Genomic DNA, 22,255 nt, shown 5'->3' with positions numbered 1-22,255 from the left:
AGGATGTGCTCTGGTGCTGCTGTAGTGCTCACGGGGACAGTGTGGGCAGGTCTGACTTGGTGCTTAGCTTCCTGATCTGTAAAGAGTGGAGTGACACTGTCCACAGTAGCCCCGCCACGGAACTAACAGTGTCTGTCCGCAGACAGCAGGTAAGTGGATGGAGAAAATGTGCTGTAGACACAGAATGGAATTCTACTCCGCCATAAAGAAGAAACCAATGTCATTGCAGGAAAATGGATGGAACTAGAGTGTTACGCTAAGTGGGATCAGCCAGTCGGGTGGTGTTTGCTCTCCTATGTGGAAACAGAGAAAATAGAAAACATACGGACTTTAAATAATGAAGAGAGAGACCTGTGGAGTAGTGACGGGGGTTGAGTGAGGGATTTAGGGAAGGGAGGGGAGGGAGGAAACACTTCACAAAATGCTGTGGCAGTGTGTGGAGGTACGTGCCAGTGTCACTGGGACGCGTGGACAGTAGGGGGTAGGGAGGGGCGCGGAGGGACCACGCCAAGAACTGTGCTGTGCACAGGTGTTCTTACCACATGGAACTGCACTGGGTTGTATGATTGTAATGCACTAATATAATTTTTTTAAAAAGAAGATTGCTACCGGGCGTGGTGGCGTACGCTTGTAATCCCCACTCTTGGGAGGCAGAGACAGGAGGATCGCGCAGGTTCGAAGCCAGCCGCACGCGCTGGCTTAGGAGACCCTGTTTCCAAATAAAAATGTAAAAATAGGTCTGGGAGTGTAGCCCGGAGGTAGAAGGGCTTCCAGGAACCCCAGTACCACCCCCCCCCAAAAAAAGAAGAAGATTGCTGCTGGGCGTGGTGACGCACACTTGTAATCCCAGCATTTGGGAGGCTGAGACCGGATGATCGCGGTTCGCGGACACCCTCAGCTACTTAGTGAGGCCCTCCACAACTCAGTGAAACCCTGTTTCAAAATAGAAGACTAAAAAAATGGGCAGAGGGTGTAGCTCGGAGGCCAAATGCCCCTGTTTTCCATCCCCATACCTGCAAAAAAAAAAAGATTGCCTTTCCATTTTTATAATTCTGTGATTGGTGTTTGGGGTAGAATGAGAGGCACTAATTATTTAGCCTGTAGCCTTAGGAATACCTCCTGGTTAATACCACAGTACAGTACAGTAATCAACTTTTTTTTTGCGGTGGAACCCAGGGGCATTCTACCCCCGAGCTGTACCCCCAGCCCTATTTTTTTATTACTTTTATTTTGAAACAGGGCCTCACTGCGTTGCAGAGGGCCTCACTAAGTAGCTGAGGCTGGCTGTGAACCGCGATCCTCCTGTCTCAGCCTCCCAAGTCCTGGGATCACAAGGAGCACCACCACGCCCAGCTTTGTTAACCAGCTTCTCATCAGCCACTCATCTAGATCTTGGGAGCTACTACCAAGTAAAGTACATTGGGGCCAACCTGTGTAAAGATAGGGTGTAGTTTTTTAAAAATAATTGCCTAATACATTTTTTCTTAATTTATGTAAAGCCTATGCCTATTCCTGTTCTTTGGTAGCATCCTGTTACTACCTCTAAACCAGAAACCTCGTGCCAGTAAAAACTTTTCTGTCTTTCCTATATTTCCACTCAGAGCTCCTGTGTTCAGGCAGAAACTTTATTGCAAAGCCATTTTACATGATGTTTCGTCCATATTTGATTGACTGTCTGACCACTTTTCTTCTTGATAGCATTGTATTCGCCTTGTGTTTTCCACTCTGCTCTTTTAAGTACCACTAAACTCTGCTCTTTATCCTCGCATACTTGCTTCTCATCTTCCGTAGCTTTTGTTTCTGTTTTTCCCTGTTTAGGGAGAGGAGGTTTTTTCCTGTGTTTCATTCCTTTTGTTTCCTAGCTACCCACTTGAGGCATTGACTTGTTAACATAATTTTATGTCAGCAGAACTTTTTTTTTTTTTTTTTTTTTTTTTTTTGGTGGTACTGGGGTTCCTGGAAGCCCTTCTACCTCCGGGCTACACTCCCAGACCTATTTTTTACATTTTCATTTTGGAAACAGGGTCTCCTAAACCAGCGCGCGCGGCTGGCTTCGAACCTGCGCGATCCTCCTGTCTCTGCCTCCCAAGCGCGGGGATTACAAGCGTGCGCCACCACGCCCGGCGTCAGCAGAACTTTTGCCTGTTACAAACGTATAGGTACAAGGACTGTGAAGTAGATGGCTCCTGTGTCTAGTGAGGGAGGATGAAGGCCTTGCAGGACAGGGTGGCACTTTCAGACTCTCCCCGGTCAGGTGCACAGGGCTTTTGTTTGGAGAATGAGGCTCATGGTGGAGTGTCAGCACAGTCAGGGTCTGTCTCATCCTGTAACCTCCATCACCTCATATTTCTGTTGGCTTTCTTCATCTGGAAAAAAGAAACTTTATACCTAATGTATACTGTGTTACTGCTATTTTATTAGAAGAATAAAGTCGGATATACTATGAAATTAGGGAATGAAGTTTACCATACATGTGGAATGGTCCATTGACTTACGCTGTTTGTCATGCTTTCTCGCTCTCCTCTTCTCGCCCTCTTCCTGTCCTCACTCTCCTCCCTCTCCTTATGTACCTAACTTGCCCCTTTGGCTCTGAGGTCTTCAAGGATACAGATTTTCTTATTCATCTTTGTATATCTACTGTTTACCATGTGTCTGGTAGAGTAGGCAAATGTTTGAATGAGTATATTTGTGAGAATAGATTGTGAAGAACTGCATAGGAAATAAGAATTAAACCCTTGGCAAAGCAGGAGGAGAGTCTTTGAATGCAGGAGACTGAAAAAGTATAGTTGGAAGAATACAGAGCATTTGAAAAGCCCAGTGATCAGCCACAAGGTGTACTGGGTTTTGTTTTGATTTTTGATTTTTGCAGTACCAGGAGTTGAACCTAGCTTTGCATGTGCTAGGCAGATGCTCTACCATTGAGCTATATACCTACCCTCAGCCCTTTTCAAATAGATTTCATCTTGAGATGAAAGCCTCAATCTTGAAATTCTTTTGTCTCACCTCACAAGTATCTGGAATTATAAGCATGTCCCCCACACCTGGCTCATGAGTCCCTGTTTTAAATGCAGAAAAGAGGTCCAGTAAGAAAATGAGCATTGCATATGGCTACTAGGCTGCAGATTGTCTGATGAACTGTAGTTCTATTGGTGGATGGTGGAGTGGGGGGGGGCTTTTGGGGAACCACATGGTAAGGACTACATAGGAGTTGAGAATGCAAATATGAAATCCACGATTCCTTTGAAGGACTTTGGGTGAGAAGAGGAAGAAGCATTAGAAGGTTTCTAGGAGGGAATCTCAGGTCAAGGGCAAGTGTGGTTCTGTTTTGTGTTTTCTGCAGGAAACATCAATATATTTAGACTACTGGATAGTTACCTGAGAGTTTGAAACTGATAACATGATGAGGGGTGACAGGAGGTAGAAAAGAATGGAAGAGCAGTTAGCTCTGAAGAGTAGAGGAAAAGGAGGGATAATCTAGACGAGGTCCACTGTACCAGGAGCTTTGTTTGACACATAAATTGGCCTGGAGCTTAAAAATGTCAGCCAGGCGTGGTGGTGCATGATTGTGATACGGTACTTGGGAGGACCACAGGTTCGTGGCCAGCCTCAGCTACTTAATGAGGCCCTCCACAACTTAGTGAGACCCTGTTTTCAAGTAAAGTATAAAAAAACAGGACTGGGGATGTAGCTTGGAGGTGGAATGCCCCTGGGTTCAATTCCTGGTACTAAAAAATATAGAGAGAACTTAAAAAATAGAGAGAGAACTTAATAAATGTCATATACATACCTAGTTTGGTCACATTTGTAACAAAACAGTCTTTAGTGGCTTTTATATCTTTTTGAGAGAAGTGAATGGATATTTCATGCTTTTCTCTGCTTGGTGAATATGTCCAAAAACTTTATACAGGTAAACAGCCTATTTAAAAAATTTTAAAAAATTCTGCTGTCCTTTAAAGTGCACATCTTAATGCTCTAATACTTGGGAATTTAGAAGACCTGATTTATAATATATAATACTAGTTATCTTATCAAAGATTACCATGTAGTTTTCATATACGTATTGTCAAGGCATCTGCAGCATGTGCCCTAGATATATCTTATAGCACATAGGTTTTGCTGTTAGAACATTTCTACTTAATAGTGCTTATGATTTCTTTCAGTTATTACAAGAGCTGTGTACAGTGTTCAATGTAGATTTACCATGCCGTGTGAAGTCTTCCCAATTGGGAATTATCAGCAATAAACAGACGCATACCAGCGCCATAGTGAAGCCGCAGTCTAGCTCCTGTTCTTATATCTGCCAGCACTGCCTCGTCCACCTTGGAGACATTGGTGAGCCTTTGGTGATGGAATTGGGATTGATAATATATTCATCTCTCTCTCTTTTTTTTTTTTTTTTTTGGAGTAGTCATAGGAAAAAACTTTTTTTCTTTAGGTTAAGTTATACACTCAATTTAGATTCTCATAAGAGGAATTATAAAATGTATTTTTAAGAACTTAGAATTTATCAATGCTTTGAGGTTGGACAAAGGTCTTGAAGAAAATAATTTTCATATTAAAATTTAAATTTTACTGAGATTTGATGCAGATATAGGCAAATAAACAGCAAAAATGTAATCAAAACTACATTTATCAAAGCAATGTTGTAGTATCTTCTAGATTATAAGTCTGTTCTTTTGGAATAAATAAATCACTTCTTCTGGAGCTAAATTACCTTTTTTTTCCTTCCTACCAGTCCATTCAAAACTTATTTTTAATTTTATTTTCCTTTAAAAGTTAAATTTGCATTTCCATTGTATGTATTTTACCTGGGAATATTATACAGCTTATTCTTGCTACTCCTGTAAGGTGACCTAAAAAGGTTGTAAAACAAATTAACTATAGGATTATGTTTTGCTTGTCCTCAAATTACAAGGAATGGAGAACATTATTTTTTTTTTAAGTTTAAAGATTAGGTTTCTTATTGTCATAAATCAGTGACTCCATTAGGGGTCACACCCAAGTAAACTGAGTTCTGCAGGGAGATTCAATGAGAGTGTGGGTAGGTTGATTTTGCTTTAAATGTGTTCTTTGCACACACATACTTAATATTGCAAAAGGTATGAGGCATTTTTCAAAATCTCTTTATAAGATATTGAAAAGCAGTACATAATTTTCAGATCATATTGTATAGTGTTTTTTGTTTTGTTTTGTTTTTAAGTGCCATATAACTCACCCCTTCTTGTGGGCCGGCTCCAGGTCACCAGCATAAATCCGTAGTGGGAGCTGGTGATGCATGACACTGGAGGACCTGGAAATGGGGGCTAGGTAAGCGTCACAGTCGGTTCATGCTGATGTCCCAGACAGAGACGGCGGACAGACACTTCACACATAATCCTATAGCTAATTTGTTTTAAAGTATTTTCTCTACTTAATGATCTTAATATTAATTTTAGTCTTTATTATCTCTAGAGTTTAAAATTCTATTTTGAAAGTACCCTCTTGGTGGCTTTTGTGCGTGTGCCTGTGTCTGTGTGTGTGGGCATGCGTTTGTGTGTAACTAAATTTTCTTCTTATCCTCAGCTCGATACAGAAACCAGACCAGCCAGGCAGAGTCCTATTATAGGCATGCAGCTCAGCTTGTCCCCTCCAATGGTGAGTGGGCCTGTCAAGTGGAGGCTAATCGTGATACTCTATTCTTTAAGGCACCATAGCAAATAACTCAAGGCTCACCTTTCAGAGTTGATTGAATGATTGATGGTACTGAGGATTGAACTCAAGGGCATTTTATCTCTGAGCTACACCCCAGTCCTATTTTATTGTTTATTTTGAAACAGGGTCTCACTAAGTTGCAGAGGGCATCATGTTGCTGAGGCTGGCCATGAATTTGCAGTCCTCCGGTCTCAGCCTCCCAAGTACTAAGATCACAAGCATGCGCCACCACACCTGGCTTCAAGTTTTATAAAAGCAATAGATTTGGGGTTTTGGTATTTTCCTTTTAAGTAGACCTTTCATATAATAGAAACTTTTTTCCAATAAGATTACTTGTGTCATAAAGCAGCATATATAGAATTAGTTGATATGATTTAATATTGTTCCTACAAACTTGGCTTTCTTAATAGAATAGTTATCTTTTTAGTACTACCATTTTCCCCGTAGAAAAATAATCTATTACTCAAAGACTCTTTTGATGACCCCAAAACAGGCATTAGCAGTGATTCTTGAATTAAAGGAATGATAGCAGATATGTTGATGTAAATCATTAGTGTTGAACCACATTGCAGTTCCTTTAGATTCTAGAACGAATCTAGAGCAGAGTTGGAAGTCTGGCTGCGCCATCCATTTCATATCGTCTTTGGTTGCTTTTACACTACAGCCTCAACGTCAGCCAGGTTGTTGGTCTGCAGAACCAGAGTTCTCAATAGCAATCCCTGTTTGGAACTTACGTGAAGTGCTCGTAGTCCTCTCCATCCTAATTATATGACTTTTTAACTTAAATATGATGGTTTGTGCCATTATTAAAATGTGCTATTTTATATTCCCATTTGTAATTAGTTGATCATGATATTTGCCTTTTAAAGTACTTCCCATTATTAATTTAAGGATTTAAAAAGTGATGATTTGCATTCTGATAGCAAGACTGGTTCTTGGGTTACTTTAGAATCTTAATTTTCTTCTTTAGGTCAGCCTTACAATCAGTTGGCTATCTTAGCTTCTTCCAAAGGAGACCATCTGACCACAATTTTCTACTACTGCAGAAGCATTGCTGTGAAGTTCCCTTTCCCAGCTGCCTCCACTAATCTACAAAAAGCACTTTCTAAAGCACTGGAAAGGTAGGTTGACTTTTTTCTAAGAGTACATTGTGTGACCTGGCGCCCTAATCCCTCCAATTTTGGCATACAGGTATAATAGTAAGTGACCTGTGCTTCTTTTCTTTTATTTCTAAACCTATAGGTATATCATAATAGTTTTATGTATAGCCACTGAAATTTACCCAGTGTCTGATCTATTCCCAGCTAAAAATAATCTAGTAAGTTGACAAGTTAGTAAGATGTAGAACCTGTGCCTTGTGTAGCAGGTGTTCAAATAATTTGTATTTGTAAGCCAAAGCGTCTTTTAGGTGGTTTTAGCCATTTTGCCACTTAAGATTCACAAAATCTTTCATTTCAGCCGGGATGAGGTGAAAACCAAATGGGGTGTTTCTGACTTCATCAAGGCCTTTATTAAATTTCATGGTCATGTGTACCTGAGTAAGAGCTTGGAGAAGTTGAGCCCTCTTCGGGAGAAATTGGAAGAACAATTTAAGGTTAGATTTTTTTTTAATAATTTTTTTTCTTTTATTTTTGGTTTAAATCTGAAAGCATAAGATTTGGAGGAAGCTGGCTCCTGGCTTTTATGTCATTACTTATCTGTGAACTATTGGTAAAATTAATTTTATAGGAATTTCTTGCATACAGCATCTCAATTTAAAGTCTAGTATTCAAAGAAATACAATGTTTTCACTGAGTAGCTGCTGTTTGGCAAAGTATTAAAGTAGGGAAAAAAAGGAACACCTTTGTGTCCAGGTACAGTGGCACGTGCCTGTAATCCGAGTACTTGGGAGGCTGAGACAAGTGCATCGTAGGTTCAGGGCCAGCCTCAGCACTTAGCAGGACCCAGTTTCAGAATAAAAAGTGCTGAGGATATAGCTTGGCAGTAGAATGTCCCTGTGTTCAATCCCCACTACCAAAAAGAAAAAACTTCTTTCTTTTCTAGTTTTGGTAATAGTAATTATGGTGGGGCTTATATTCTTAGATATGATTCTGTTTTCCTGTAATTGACTGATTGATTGATTGCAGTATTGAGGATGGAACTCAGGGGCAATCTACTTCCAAGCTATGCCCCAGCCCTACTTTTTTGTTATTGTTTATTTTGAAAAAAGTTCTCACTAAGCTGCAGCAGTCCTCACTAAGTAGCTGAGGCTGTCCATGAACCATAATCTTCCTGTCTCAGCCTACCAAGTATTGGGATTACAAGCTTGCGCCACCACACCTGGCTCTTACCTACTTTTTAGATATTGCCATTCTGAATTCCATTATTATTATTATTATTATTATTATTATTATTATTATTATTATTTCAGTGCTGAGGATTAAACCCAGAGGCATTCTACCTCTGAGCTACACCCCAAGCCCTATTTTTTATTCTTTATTTTGAAAAAGTCTCTTTAAGCTCTGGAGAGCCTCACTAAATAGCTGAGGCTGGCCATGAACCTGCAATCTTCCTGTCTCAGCCTCCCAAGTACTGGGATTACAAGCGTGTGCCACCACTCCTGGTTTTCTTATTATTCTTAATTGTGCTTTGACCCATCAGGATTTTCATTAATTTGAAAGAAAGTAATGAGAACTTTATTCATCAGAAATGTGGACTGTAGCCGGGCATGGTGGCGCACGCTTGTAATCCCTGCGCTTGGGAGGCTGAGACAGGAGGATCGCACAGGTTCGAAGCCAGCCTCAGCTACTTAGTGAGGCTTTCAGCAATTTAGTGATACCCTGTTTCCAAATAAAATATTTAAAAAAAGGTCTGGGAGTATAGCCCGGAGGTAGAAAGCCTCTGGGTTCCATCCCCAGTACCATCAAAAAAAAAAAAGAAAGAAAGAAATGTGGACTGTAGTAATTATATAATGTGATAAAATTAAGTAACATAGCCAGGCATGGCACACGCGTGTAATCCCAGCATTTGGGAGGTTGAGACAGGAGGATCGCGGTTCTCTGACAGCCTCAGCTACTTAGTGAGAGGCCTTCTGCAACTCAGTGAGACCCAGTTTCAAAATAAAGAATTAAAAAATAGGGCAGGGGATGTAGCTTGGAGGTCAAATGCCCCTGGGTTCCAGCCCCAGACCCCCCAAAAAAATTAAGTAACGTATTCTATATATATATGTGAAAATTATCTTTACTGGTATATTAAGGAATTAGCAGTTTCAATATAGTATAATATATAAAATATAGGAATAGTCAGCATTAAACACAAACTTTTATTTATTTTATTATTATTTTTTTTTAGGTGGTACTGGGGGTGGAACCCAGGGTTTTTCTATCTCCAGGCTATACTCCCAGACCTATTTCATATTTTATTTGGAAACAAGGTTTCACTAAGTTGCTGAGAGCCTCACTAAGTAGCTGAGGCTGGCTTCGAACCTCCTGTCTCAGCCTCCCGCGTGCAGGGATTACAAAGTGCGCCACCAAGCCCGGCTTCAAACTTTTATTTTTAACTCATCTATTTAACAAACATTTGACTATCGTAGATCAGCCACTGTTTTGAGCTCTGGAATCGAGAGTAAACAAGGCAAGACTCAAAGAACATTTTTTATTTCTAGGTTATTTTTTGTATCTGTTCCCTTGGGAAATTGTTCATAATTGTCAGTTTTCCTGTATTATAAAAATCTAACATTTCAAGAGATTTTAGAACTGGGACAGTCTAGACATGAATTAGCCAAATCCCAGTCGATGTGAAGTAGCTTTTGTAGCTCATCTTTTTGAGTTAGTACTTTATATAATGTGTGTAACAGATTACACTAGATAATTATAACAGAAGTATCTTATTTTAAAATGAACTTGTAGAGGGCCCTCCTATTTCTCCTAATGGTCTATTTAATCTTGTGCAGTGATATATTATTTATAGGGTTGGATGAGTGAAAGTAATAACTAACTTTATAGTCCCCAGGCTCTTTGACCTGTAAAGAGCAACCAAGTCTAAGTAGATTTGCAGTACGTATTCATGTATATGAAGGATTCTTTAAAGAGAACATATATGATTTTCCCAAAGTCAGAACAGAAATCCTAAGTTTTAAGTCGAAGGCTGTAGGAAATTCTGAGGGGGAGAGTGTGGATTCTCCTTTTTTGGAGGGCTGTCAGTTTGACAGCCAACCTAAACTTGGGTGGCTTAAATACTGTCTTATGAAATAAATAGCAGGCATTGAACTTGACCTCTTCAGATTGCTTCTAGCTCTGGATCTGTAAAGCTACGTAAGTAAAATCTTCATTTTGTAGTTAATCTGTTAGAACCCAGTCAATGTTACATTAAATAGAACTTCAAACACTAATATTTTCTTTGGATATATATTTCTGTATACAAGGTTCTAGTGGACACTTGCTAAAATATACTTTGAAATATACTCTAACATTCTAAAGTTAATCATCATATAAGGCAGATTGATTCAAAACCTTACCCCAGTGTATTAGTCAACTTTCTATTGCTACAAGAAAATACCTAAAATAATCTATACTTTGAAAGAGGAGAAGTTTAAAGCCAGGTGTGTAATCCCAGCATTTGAGAGGCTGAGACAGGAGGATCACAGTTTGCAGACAGCCTTAGCTACTTAAGTGAGGCCCTTTGCAACTCAAACCTTGTTTCAAAAAAATAATAATAAAAAATAGAGCTGGGGTTGTAGCTCGAATGTAGAATGTGTCTGGGGTCCATCCCCAGTACTGCCAAAACAAAAAAGAAGGAAAGTAAGTTTAAAGCCAAGCGTGGTGGCGCTTGCCTATACTCCCAAGTACTTGGGAGGCTGAGACAGGAGGATCACAAGTTCTGAGCCAGCCTCAGCCACTTAGCACACTCCCAGCAATTTAGTGAGACTCTATTTTCAAATAAAAAATAAAATAGGTCTGAGGGTAAAGTTCATAGGTGGAATGCCCCTGGATTCAATCCTCAGCACCACACAAAAAAAGAAAGTTAATTTAGAGGTCTGGTTCGTGGTTAGTGGGCTCATTGCTTTTGGCATCTGGCAAGGCAGTACACCTCATGGTGGGTGGGTGTGGCATAGCAAGCTGCTCTCTGGTGGCCTCGAGGAAACAGGCTTGGTCCCAGTAACCCCATTGAGGGTACACCCCCAACCATCTAGGGCCAGCCCACCCTCTAAAGGTTCTGCAACCTACCTTTCCACCACAGCCAGGGCCACCTTTGAACACATGGGCTTTTACCCAGTGGACTTACATTTGAAAAGTATTTTACATGGGAATAATCTACTACTGTTGCAGATTTTACAGTAAAAGAGTAAGTTGAGGCCACTAGCTTAAAGTGTGTGGGTGACAGCTTATTTGTAGCATTGCTCAGCAGGTCGCTGTGAACGTAAGTTTTGAAATTAGGTGAAAATCATACATGTGCTTTTCATTTTTTTTAAATTTTACTATACGGTCTCCCCTCTCTCCGCAGTGCTGAGGATGGAACCTAGGACCTTGCACATGCTAGTCAAGCACTGTCCCACTGAGATACAGCCCCAGCTCTCTTTAATGATCTGTTCAAAGAATATTAAGAACATGACAGCTGGGTGTAGTGGTGCAGCTTTGTAATCCAGTACTTGGGAGGTTGAGGCAGGAGGATTGCAGGTTCACATCCAGGCTCAGCAGTCTACTTAGTGAGATAAATAAAGAGAGAAATAAAATAAAATAAAGAAAGAAAATAGGGCTGGGGTGTGGCTCAGAGGTAGAAACCCCTTGGGTTCAGTCCCCAGCACCCAAAAGACAAAAAATAAAAAAGAAGAACATAATGACTATTTTTACATTGTTTCACTTCTTTGCTGAGCAAAGCCCAACTTCTCAAATTCAATAAAACCACGCCTCTTTTGTTGATCACATTTTAGCAGTGGTTGTAACTTCTTCTACCTTAAAGTGTTTTTTAATTCTTTTCTGGCCCCACCCTCTCATGGTGTAGTAAGGGCCCTGAAATAGCTAAAAATTCAAAGGAGAAATCAGAAGCAGTGGGATCCTCGGCTGTTTGAACCCAGCTTATGAAAGCCCTCCCCCTTCCATCTCCCAGTGCTGGGGAATTCACGCTGCGTGGGACCTCCACCACCTCTCTGTCTCCAGCCTTTTTCATTTTGAGACAGGCTTTGAACTTGTGATCCTCCTGCCTCAGCCTCCCAAATAGTGGTGATTACAGGCGTACACCTCCCATAGTTCTTTTCTTAACTTGGTAATTTGTTGGGTTTTTTGTGTGTGTGTGGTAGGGAGGGAATTGGACCTGGGGCATTCTACCTCTGAGATACTGCCTTTTTAAATCTGGAAACAGGGTCTCCAAGCTGCTGAGAGCCTTGCTAAATTGCTGGGGCTGGCTTCTAGCCTGCAATCCTTCTCAGCCCCCAACTACTGGGATTACAGGTGTGCACCACTCAGCTCTTACTTTATTTTGAGACAGGGTCTCACCAAGTTGCCCAGTTGGGCCTGGAACTAGCAGGTCTCCTACCCTAGCATCCTGGGTAGTTGAGATTATAGGTGTGTACTACAACATCAATTGTACATGTACTTTTGTTTTGGTTTTTTTTTTTTTTTTTGCAGTACTGGGGATAGAACCAAGGAGCATTCTATCTCCGAGCTATACCCCCAGCACTATTTTATTCTTTATTTTGAAAGGGCCTCACTAGGTAGCTGAGGCTGGCTACGAACTGCGATCCTCCTGTCTCACCTCCCAAATGCTGGGATTACAACCATGTGCCACCATGCCTGGCTTATACATGTACTTTTCTAAGACCAAAAAAAAAAAAAAATCAGTGTGATTTGTATAGGTACCTGTAAGACATCCTAGTGCTTGCCTCAGCATATTATCCATCCTTTGTCTAGAGTATGCTCTTACTATATCTTGTTTATAATCAAGTGCTTTTAGTCTTTTTGTTTGAAATCATTTCACTACTTGAGTTTGCTTTCTAGTCATTAGTTGTAATTTAATTTTTTTGTGTGTGGTACTGGGGATTAAACCCAGGGGAGTTCTACCTCCTAGCCACACTCCCAGCTCTATTTTATTTTTTATTTTGAAATAAGGTCTCACTAGGTTGCCAAGAGTCTTGTTGTGTTTTTGAGGCAGTCCTCAAACCTGTGATACCACACCCAGCCAGTTTACAATTTAATATTTTAAGATGCATGTATCTCTTACAAAACAGCTGCTCCTGCTTCTCCTCTTCCTCCTCCTCCTCCTTCTTAAATTGGAATTAAATTGGAAGTTTAAATTAAGGTTGAATTGGAGCTGGGCATGGTGTTGCACGCTTATAATCCCCGCGCTTGGGAGGCTGAGACTGGAGGATCACAGGTTCAAAGCCAGCCTCAGCTACTTAGTGAGACCCTGTTTCCAAATAAAATATAAAATAGGTCTGGGAGTGTAGCCCAGAGGTAGAAAACCCCTGGGTTTCATTTTCAGTACCAAAAATAAATAAATACATAAATAAATTAAAGTTATATTGAAATTTAAACCAGTTGTGGTGGTGCATACTTGTAACCCCAGTACATGGGAGGCTGAGACAGGAGTATAACAGGTTTGTGGCCAGCCTTAGCTACTTAGTGAGGCCCTCCGCAACTTAGTGCGACCCTATTCAAAATAAAGAATAAAAAATATGGCTGAGTGTACCTGAAAGTTAGGTTTAATCTCCAGTACAATAAATAAATAGATAGGTAGGTAGATAGAGAGATAGGAACTTAGAGTAGAATGTTTAGGCCAAGCATGATGGCACATGTCTGTAATTTCAGTATGTGGAAGGCTGAGATAGGAGGATGACAGGTTCAAGGACAGGCTCAGCAAGTAGTGAGACTTTCACCAACCTAGCGAGACCTTGTTTTAAAATAAAAATAAAATAGGGCTAGGGGTGTAGCTCAAGAGGAGAGTACCGGTGGATTCAATCCCAGAACCATGCCAAAAAAGTGAAATGGTTTGATTCAACTATAATTCTACTATTATCTCTGTGATTCTAAGCATAAAATACCAGTTGAATTACTATCTATGATGGTTCAGCTCTTGATAATACACATAGTATTTTGTGTTCTTTTACAGAGGCTGCTATTCCAAAAAGCTTTCAACTCTCAGCAGTTAGTTCATGTCACTGTCATTAACCTGTTTCAACTTCATCACCTTCGCGACTTTAGCAGTGAAACAGAGCAGCATAGTTACAGCCAAGATGAGCAGCTGTGTTGGACCCAGCTGCTGGCCCTCTTTAGTGAGTATCTAGTCCTTCACCTTTGACCAGTGCCATCTTCCTGGAAGAGCATAATCTTAGACATTTTCACCAGTGTAGCACAGCACAGTGACATTCAAAAGTATGTCCTATATTTCTTAATTTTAAGTCAGGAGACCAAAACATTCTGGCCTTTATCTTCCTCATCAGCTTTATCTGTAACATTGTTAATATGGGAAAATTGTGTCTTTTTAGGAAGAAACTTTAATATACTTGAATGTTGAGAAGGATTTAGGTAGAAGCTTGTACTGATGATTTGGTTTGGAATGGTATATAGTTTCAAATACCTTATGCTTTCTGAATTTCTCTGTTCTTTAAGTGTCTTTTCTTGGCATCCTGTGCAAGTGTCCCCTGCAGAACGAATCTCAGGAAGAGTCCTACAGCACCTACCCCCTTCCTGCAGTCAAGGTCTCCATGGACTGGTTGAGGCTCAGACCCAGAGTCTTCCAGGAGGCCGTGGTAGATGAACGGCAGTAGTAAGTGCTTTGTGATTTCAGGCTTGCTTGTGTGCTTTGTTTGTTTGATATTAATAGATATGTAAAAACCAGCTTCTAAAACACAACGTTCAAACGATGGAAGACTTTGTATTTTCTGCCTACACTCTGGAAATTGAACTGAAAACCTCTTTGTATGCTTCTCATTTATTTATTTGAATTTTTCATGTGAAGCCTAGTCTTAGTGACCCCTCTGCATTCCCCTACTCCCAGTTGCCACCCTGTGGAAAAGGCATTCTTCACATTTCAAAATGAATTTGGCATAAAATCAGCTTCTTATCCAGTACATTGTGGCCTAAGAAATGTATATATCTCCCTAAGAAATGTATATATCTCCCATTCTTTTCTTAGATAAACTATTTTATGTTGCCTTACGGTCACAACCAATTTGATATTATTTTAAGCTTAAGAATGAGTGTTATTTTTGCTTTTTTTTTTTTTTGCAGTACTGGGGATGGAACCCAGAGATATTCTACCTCCAAGCTACACCTCCAGCCCCATCTTTTTATTCTTTATTTTGAAACAGGGTCTCACTGAGTTTCAAAGGCCCTCCCTAAGTAGCTGAGACTGTCTGTGAACTGTGATCATCCTGTCTAGGCCTCCCAAATGCTGGGATTACAAGCGTGTGCCACCACACCCAGCTTCACCGTTTTTTCTATGAACACTATTCAAAGCTTTTGTTTTTGTTTTGAGTACTGGGGATTGAACCCAAGAGCAATCTACCTCTGAGCGACACTTCCAGCCCTATTTTTTAAATTTATTTTGAAACAGGGTCTCACTGAGTTGCGGAGAGCCTCACTAAGTAGCTGAGGCTGTCCATGAAGCATAATCCTCCTGTCTCAGCCTCCTAAGTACTGGGATTACAAGTGTACACCACCACACCTGACTATTCAAAGGAATTCTGACAGTTCTTGAGAACTATTAATTTTGTAGTAACAAATGAAAACTTCCATTGTACCTTTGATTATAAGAATAAATACCTTCAACAAGACTTTTCAGAGAATAGAAAGTTCCTCCTGTACATATGTTGGCAGTAAATTTAAGGAAAACCTCTGGTGGGCCTGCTTGAGGCTGCACATGCATGCTGACCCAGGTCACAGCCTAGAAGGCAGGCTGGCATCCACGTTTAGCTCCCTGTGGCACCCGCTTCCTCCTCTTCTGCCTTTTCACTTTGACGCTGTTGTGAGTGGAGTTTGGGTACATAACATGGCATGCATGCTGTATATCTACTTTCTGATGTGTGCTAGGTGTTAGTAATACAGATTTCCAGACGTGGTTTCCCTGAATAAAATTCCCACTGTTTAACTCGAGCTATACAGTCTTTCTGCTCTTGTGTCTTTTAGAACTTGTGTCCTTTAGAAGTCTGTTTTGTTCAGTAAATTGTATAGTAATATGAAAGAAGAAATCTGGGTGTTATCATTTGAATATAGATTTTTTTGTGTTTATGGGCTGGGATTGCTCTTTTTATTTTATTTTTGTTTCTGTACAGTGATCCCATTGGCCTAGAGCTTAGAGATAAGGATATTGTAGCAATGTGCCTTCTTTGTACCATAAAGAAATAGGCATTGTTTTCATTTTGATGCGGGACTATGATTTATTTAAGTGTGGTGTATTTATATTCTGTCACAGGTTCAAAAGCTAGCAGTGGGTTCTATAGCTGAAGATGTATGTGAAAATTTATACTATGTAGTTTTTCTCCAGTCAGTTTTCTCAGTGAACATAAATTTTCAATGTTTAAAACTAACATTGTATTAATTAGTATTTTGTCACTGACCAAAACACCTGGCAACACAACTTAGAAGTGGAAGTTGTGGCTCAGGGTTTGAGAGGTCAGTCCATGGGAGGCTGGCTTGAGTGTAGACATACGTGGCAACAGGGCATGACGGAGAGACCACTCCCCGCACAGCCGCAGAAGCAAGGGTGAGGGGGAGATGGAGGCCCCAGGTCAGGCCCCAGGGAACCAAACCTGCCAAGTCACTGCTGTTCGGGGACCGAGCTGCCAACACATGGGCTTTTAGGGGCACATTCCAGACCCAAACCCAGCACGAATTATTTTCATTGTTAGGAACCTGGGGAGTTTCCTGGAGTTATTAATATAGCTCTGTCATGGAAATTTGACTCTTCAGGTGCATCTTTATCTAGATATCTTTAAAAACATATTTTAGTGAATTATACAACCTTTAAAATCATGACGTAAGCCAGGCGTGGTGGCACACCCTTATAATCCCAGCATTTGGGAGGCAGAGACTAGAGGATTGCGGTTCAAAGATAGCCTCAGCTACAACCGAGGCCCTTCACAACTCGGTGAGACCCTGTTTCAAACAATAAAAAGACTAAAAAATAGGACTAGGGATGTAGCTAGAGGTACTATGCCCTTGGGTTCCATCCCCAGTACCGCAAAAAAAAAAAAAAAAAAAAATAGCCGAGTGTGGTGACGCACACTTATAATCCCCATGCTTGGGAGGCAGAGACAGAAGGATCGCGCAGGTTCGAAGCCAGTCTCGCTGGCTTAAGAGGCACTGTTTCCAAATAAAAAAATATATAAAAGTGGACCTGGGAGTGTAGCCCAGAGATAGAAGGGTTTCCAGGAACCCCAGTACCACCAAAAAATAAATAAATAAATAAATCACAACATAAGGGAAAAATATCTAAAGACTAGGTCCTGTAGATACCATTATTATAACTTAGTAGTATTCTTTTTTCTCTTGTATAAAAGTAAAGTCTGGAACATTTATTTAATTTACAGCATTTGGCCCTGGCTGATTTCTCTTCTAAATAGTTTCCACCCCCGTGAAGAGGATCTTTCAAGTACTAACGGTAAGGCCACCCAGGCCATGCACTGTTGCTGTGGTCCTCCTTCACTGGTGGTGGTTCAAGGCCAGAGAAGGGAGGGGCTTTGGAGAGGAGACTTTGAGCTCTGCACTGAAGAACAAGTGGATGGAAGTAGAGGGTGTTCTTCCAGCTCTTTGAGCGCCTGTGCTCTTTGCCTGGTAGTCTATCTTCTTCGGGCCTTTCTCATATGTACAAACTCATAATGATGCTTATCAGATACAGCTCTGTACCTGTTTTTTAAATTTAATGCTATATTGTTAACACTTTCTTTTGTGCCTAAACTTTTTTTTGTGTGTGTGGTCCTGGGGATGGAACCCAGGGGCTTTCTACTTCCAGGCTACACTCCCAGATCTATTTTATATTTTTACTTGGAAACAGGGTCTCACTAAATTTCTGAGACTGGCTTCAAACCTGCGTGATCCTCCTGTTTCAGCTTCCCAAGTACTGGGAAAGGTGCATCACCACGCTCAGGCAACCCTAAACATTTTGAAAAGACAGTTTTACTGGCTTCATAATATTCCATCTTATGCCTGTGCCATAGTTTATTTGCTCTTTGTTACTTTTAACATTTTCTCCATTATAAATAGTACTGCACTGAGGGACATGTAGTCTGATGCTTTTTTTTTGCAGATCTGGGGATGGAACCCAGAGGCATTTGACCTCTGAGCTATACCCCCTGCTCAATTTTTCATTCTTTATTTTGAAACTGGGTCTCACTGAGTTGCAGAGAGCCTCACTAAGTAGCTGAGGCTGTCTGCGAACTGCAATCCTCCTGTCTCAGTCTCCCAAACCTGGGATTACAAGCATGCACCACCACGCCCGGCTCCTGACTCCTTTTTGATTACTATATGTGAGGCTTTTTTTTTTTTTTTTTTCTTTTAAAGGTATTAGGGATTAAACCCAGGGGCATTCTACCTCTGAGCTGTATGCCCAACCCTATTTTATTTTTATTTTGAGACAGGATCTCACTAGGTTAATGAGGGTCTAAGCCCATCATGCCCATTTTCTGAATATTGAGGAAAATATCTAGGCCCCAAAGGTAATATACTGAGTTTTGAGGATTACTGTAAAGAGGAATGGAGAACTGAGCATGTCAGGTACTTTCCTTTCTCTGTATATTATTTTTATTTTATTCACTTTTAATTTAGTGAGTACTGTTCTACTGAATGACAATATTTTGATTGAAAATGCTTACAAATTTGATTTCCTCCCTTTAGCTACACCACTTCCAGAGGAGTTTGAATTACAAGGATTCTTGGCTTTGAGACCTTCTTTCAGGTAGGTGGCTGCTGAAAGGTACTTATTTTCTTGTTTCTGGTTGAGTATTAAAATGAACAGGAATCAGGCTTGGCAAAGAGGAACCTTTGCTCTGGTTCAGCTTTGTCTTATTTTCATATAGCACCTAGTAATACAAGTATGCTGTTGTGAAATGGATTTGTGTGTGTTATGCCTTCAGTTTGGGGGGGAGAGTCTCACACACAAATACACATATTCCTATATATTCTCGTAAATATATATATATATATATATGAATGAGGAATGGGAAAAAAATTTTTTTCGCCCAACTGACATTTATTTGTTACATTCTACAGATTTTTATACTTTTCTTGAAATTAGAAGGGAAGTCTCAAAAAAGGAAAACAAATGTAAAATAAGATTATTACTTTTTTATATCAGTAATAATAATCAAGGAATCTATTCTGATTCTGCTTCATCTTGTAGTTGTTTCTCAGCCCTCTACAACTTAAACTTGGTGCCTCCTAGATGGCCAAGTCCAGGGACTTCTTTGTAACTTATTCTTTTACTTTTCATTAACGTCAGGGCTATTGATCCCCTTTTCTTGGAGCCTTCTTTTCACTACCTCGGAGTCACTACTCTTCCCCCATTCTTAGTCTGTTTCACCGCTCCTTCTCTCCCACGTGCCTCTGAAGGGTGGTGTTCGCCAGAATTCTTGCTTTGCTTTTCCTTCCCCTCCTCCAGTCTCCCCGGCGAGCAGACCCTCCCTCTGTTTGAGCTTTTCTCTCTCAGGTGTAAGTCTGCACTTTCACTTCTGACTTCTCTTGGAGTTTGGATCCCTATTTCTAGCAACCTGATATCCTTATGCATTTAAAACTGGCAATATAACCAAAATAGAGTTCTTAGTATTTGGTCATAAAATTAGTCTTATTTCTATATTTTTTTTGTCTGTGCTTGTGCTTCCACCAAGCTAGAAATCAGAAAAGCCCTTCTGTTCTCAATAGTCTTTCTCACCGAGTTCTAGTGACTCCATGACCAAAATAACTCTTAGATTCAAAACCTTCCTTTGATTTCCAAATTATTCAGACGTGTGTGTGTGTGTGTGTGTGTGTGTGTGTGTGTGTGTGTGTGTGTGTGTACTGGGGATTGAACCCAGGAGCATTCTACCTCTGAGCACACCCCCAGCCCTACTTTATTCTTTTATTTTATATTTATTTATTTATTTATTTATTTATTTATTTATTTTATTCTTTTTGGTGGTACTGGGGTTCCTGGAAACCCTTCTCCGGGCTATACTCCGAGACCTATTTTGTATTTTTATTTTGGAAACAGGGTCTCTTAAGCCAGCAAAGCTGACTTCGAACCTGCACGATCTTCCTGTCTCCAATTCCCAAGCGCTGGGATTACAAGCGTGCGCCACCACGCCCGGCTCTTTATTCTTTTATTTTGAAACAGGGTCTCACTAACTGGCAGGCTGGCTGCAAACCTGCGATCCTCCTCTCTCTGCCTCCAGAATACTGGGATTACAAGCAGGCGCCACCATGTTCAGCTGTTCCAACTGTTATCTCCATTTTCCTAGAGCATTAAAAGGCTCCCGTCAGTTCTTTTCTGTACTCCATTTCCCTACTGCTTTCAGAATTATTTTTCAAGGGTAGAACTGATGCTGTCCGTGACTGAAGCTTTCCTTTTACCCCTCCACAGTCCCTTGATGTGTGCAGCCCTCGCTGCTCAGCTCTACTTCTCCAGCTCTGCTTTCTGCTGCTTTCCTTCCCTCCCCACATACTTGTGCTGTCGCTCCTCTTGGCTCTCGACAAGCTCCGTGTCCGTATTCCTCCACGCACCTTGTTGGTGCTGTGCTTACAGCAGCTTGTCCCCCTCTCCTGCCCTCCTCTCTGGCCTGGTGAGCGTGTGTCCACAAGTCAGGGCCCCGCTCGAGGTCGCTCACTGTGAGCAGCTCCAGTGAAGGTCTCTGTGCTCTCTTGTGCCTTGCCTGGTTTCTATTAGTGTTCATCAGATGGAATCTTACTGTTTCTGAAGAAAGGGACTATTTCTCAGTTGTGTCTTGTGTCCTTAGTCTCCGGCCTACTGTCTGGAAATTCTTATACACACACACACACACACACACACACACACACACACACACATATTAAGTTTTCTTATACATACACACACACACACACACACACACACACACACACACACACACATATTAAGTTTAATGAGGAAAGAGCTGAAAAATATCCATATTTTCTCAGGTTGATATACCCTTCTTATGTTTAAATTTTTCTGATTTAGAATGAGCCGTCTTAAAAAATAGATTAAGCTGGGCCTTTTGGTACATGCATGTAATCCCAGTATGTGGGAGGCTGTGATTGAAGGGTCAGAGGTTCAAAGACAGCCTCAGCAACTTAGACACTGTTTCAAAATTAAAAATTAAAAAAGGTGGAGGCTGGTATAGCTCTGAGGTAGAATGCCCCTGGGTTCAATCCCAAATACAAAAAAAAAGTGGATAGACTTAATACCCTTTATTAGTATAGCACAGTGTTACATGGTTATTTTAAACAAACTACTTAAAAGGTGAGGTGAATATTTATAACTCTCTTCTGGGTTGGAGGTTTAGTCTGATGGTAGAATGCTTGCCTAGTGTGCACAAGGCACACTGGGTTTCATCCTCATCCAGCAGAAAAACAGACACAGAAATAAACAGCTCATTCTTACAGTGACAAAACAATCTTTCCTAGTAAGAAGTTGTGATTTGTTTCAGCTCCTTAACTAGAAAGTGAAATACAAGTGAAAATATTTTGTGATTGCAATGAACTTGTCTACTTTCTTTTCTGCTTTGTTTCGTTGTCTTTAAGATCTTTGTGAGTATAAATTCAAACAAATGCCATTGACTGCATCAAGTAACTTACATCTATGGAAAATATGTTGAAGCCATTGCAGTTAATTAGTGAACTTGTTTGCCTGGAAAATATCTTTAAAGTTTCATTTTCTGTAATTTGCTATGTCAACTTTAGGAACTTGGATTTTTCCAAAGGCCATCAGGGTATTACTGGAGACAAAGAGGGCCAGCAAAGGCGAATTCGTCAGCAGCGCTTGATCTCCATAGGCAAATGGATTGCTGACAATCAGCCAAGGTACGTCCCTGGGGCTTCTGGCCTGCTCCTTCTTAGCACCTTATCACTACACACCCCTACCCTCTATCTTGCTTGGGTTTTGGTATAAATACTATTGACTATGAAATAAAAAAGGTAGGTGGTGCACACTTGTAATCTCAGTACTTGGAGGCAGAGACAGGTGGATGGGCTGTTAGAAGCCAGCCTCCGCAACTTAGTGAGACCCTGTTTTCAAATAAATAAAATTGGGCTGGGGTCATGGTTCAATCCCTGGTGCAAAAAAAAAAAAGATTATTTTTTTTTTTTTGGTAGCACAGCATCTAATTATGACCCGGTTTATTTTAAGTATACTTTTTATTTTAAACTCTCTCTTCTCAGCCAGGCGTGATAGCACATGCCTGTAATTCCAGTACTTGGAATGCTCATACAGGAAGAACACAGATTCGCAGCCAGCCTCAGCTAGTTAATGAAGCCGTCCGCAACTTAGATCCTGTTTCAAAATAAAGAACAAAAAGTAGGGATGAGAGTGCAGCTTGGAGGTAGAATGCCTCTAGGTTTGATACCTGGTACTGCAAAAGAAAAAATCTCTGTTCTTTCCATTACACTGCCTGTTTTTGTCTGTG

General features: G+C 40.7%; 1 protein-coding gene across 3 annotated transcripts in view; it reads left to right on the top strand.

The window, feature by feature from the left end:
• The window catches only part of SMG7 (SMG7 nonsense mediated mRNA decay factor), a gene marked incomplete at both ends in the record, with an annotated part of 85,804 nt that overhangs the window by 49,220 nt on the left and 14,329 nt on the right, over positions 1-22,255 (top strand). For all 3 annotated transcript variants that reach the window (XM_080699174.1, XM_080699175.1, XM_080699173.1), the window contains 9 exons: positions 4,161-4,332; positions 5,563-5,634; positions 6,662-6,812; positions 7,150-7,285; positions 13,774-13,936; positions 14,274-14,430; positions 17,195-17,265; positions 18,498-18,558; positions 21,534-21,653. In XM_080699174.1, coding sequence (XP_080555300.1) covers positions 4,161-4,332; positions 5,563-5,634; positions 6,662-6,812; positions 7,150-7,285; positions 13,774-13,936; positions 14,274-14,430; positions 17,195-17,265; positions 18,498-18,558; positions 21,534-21,653 — 1,103 coding nt within the window. The remainder of the gene's footprint in view (positions 1-4,160; positions 4,333-5,562; positions 5,635-6,661; positions 6,813-7,149; positions 7,286-13,773; positions 13,937-14,273; positions 14,431-17,194; positions 17,266-18,497; positions 18,559-21,533; positions 21,654-22,255) is intronic.

Source organism: Muscardinus avellanarius (genome assembly GCF_963383645.1).
Source record: "Muscardinus avellanarius genome assembly, chromosome: 7".
Lineage (NCBI taxonomy): Eukaryota > Metazoa > Chordata > Mammalia > Rodentia > Gliridae > Muscardinus > Muscardinus avellanarius.
This window is presented reverse-complemented; position numbering and strand designations above follow the sequence as displayed.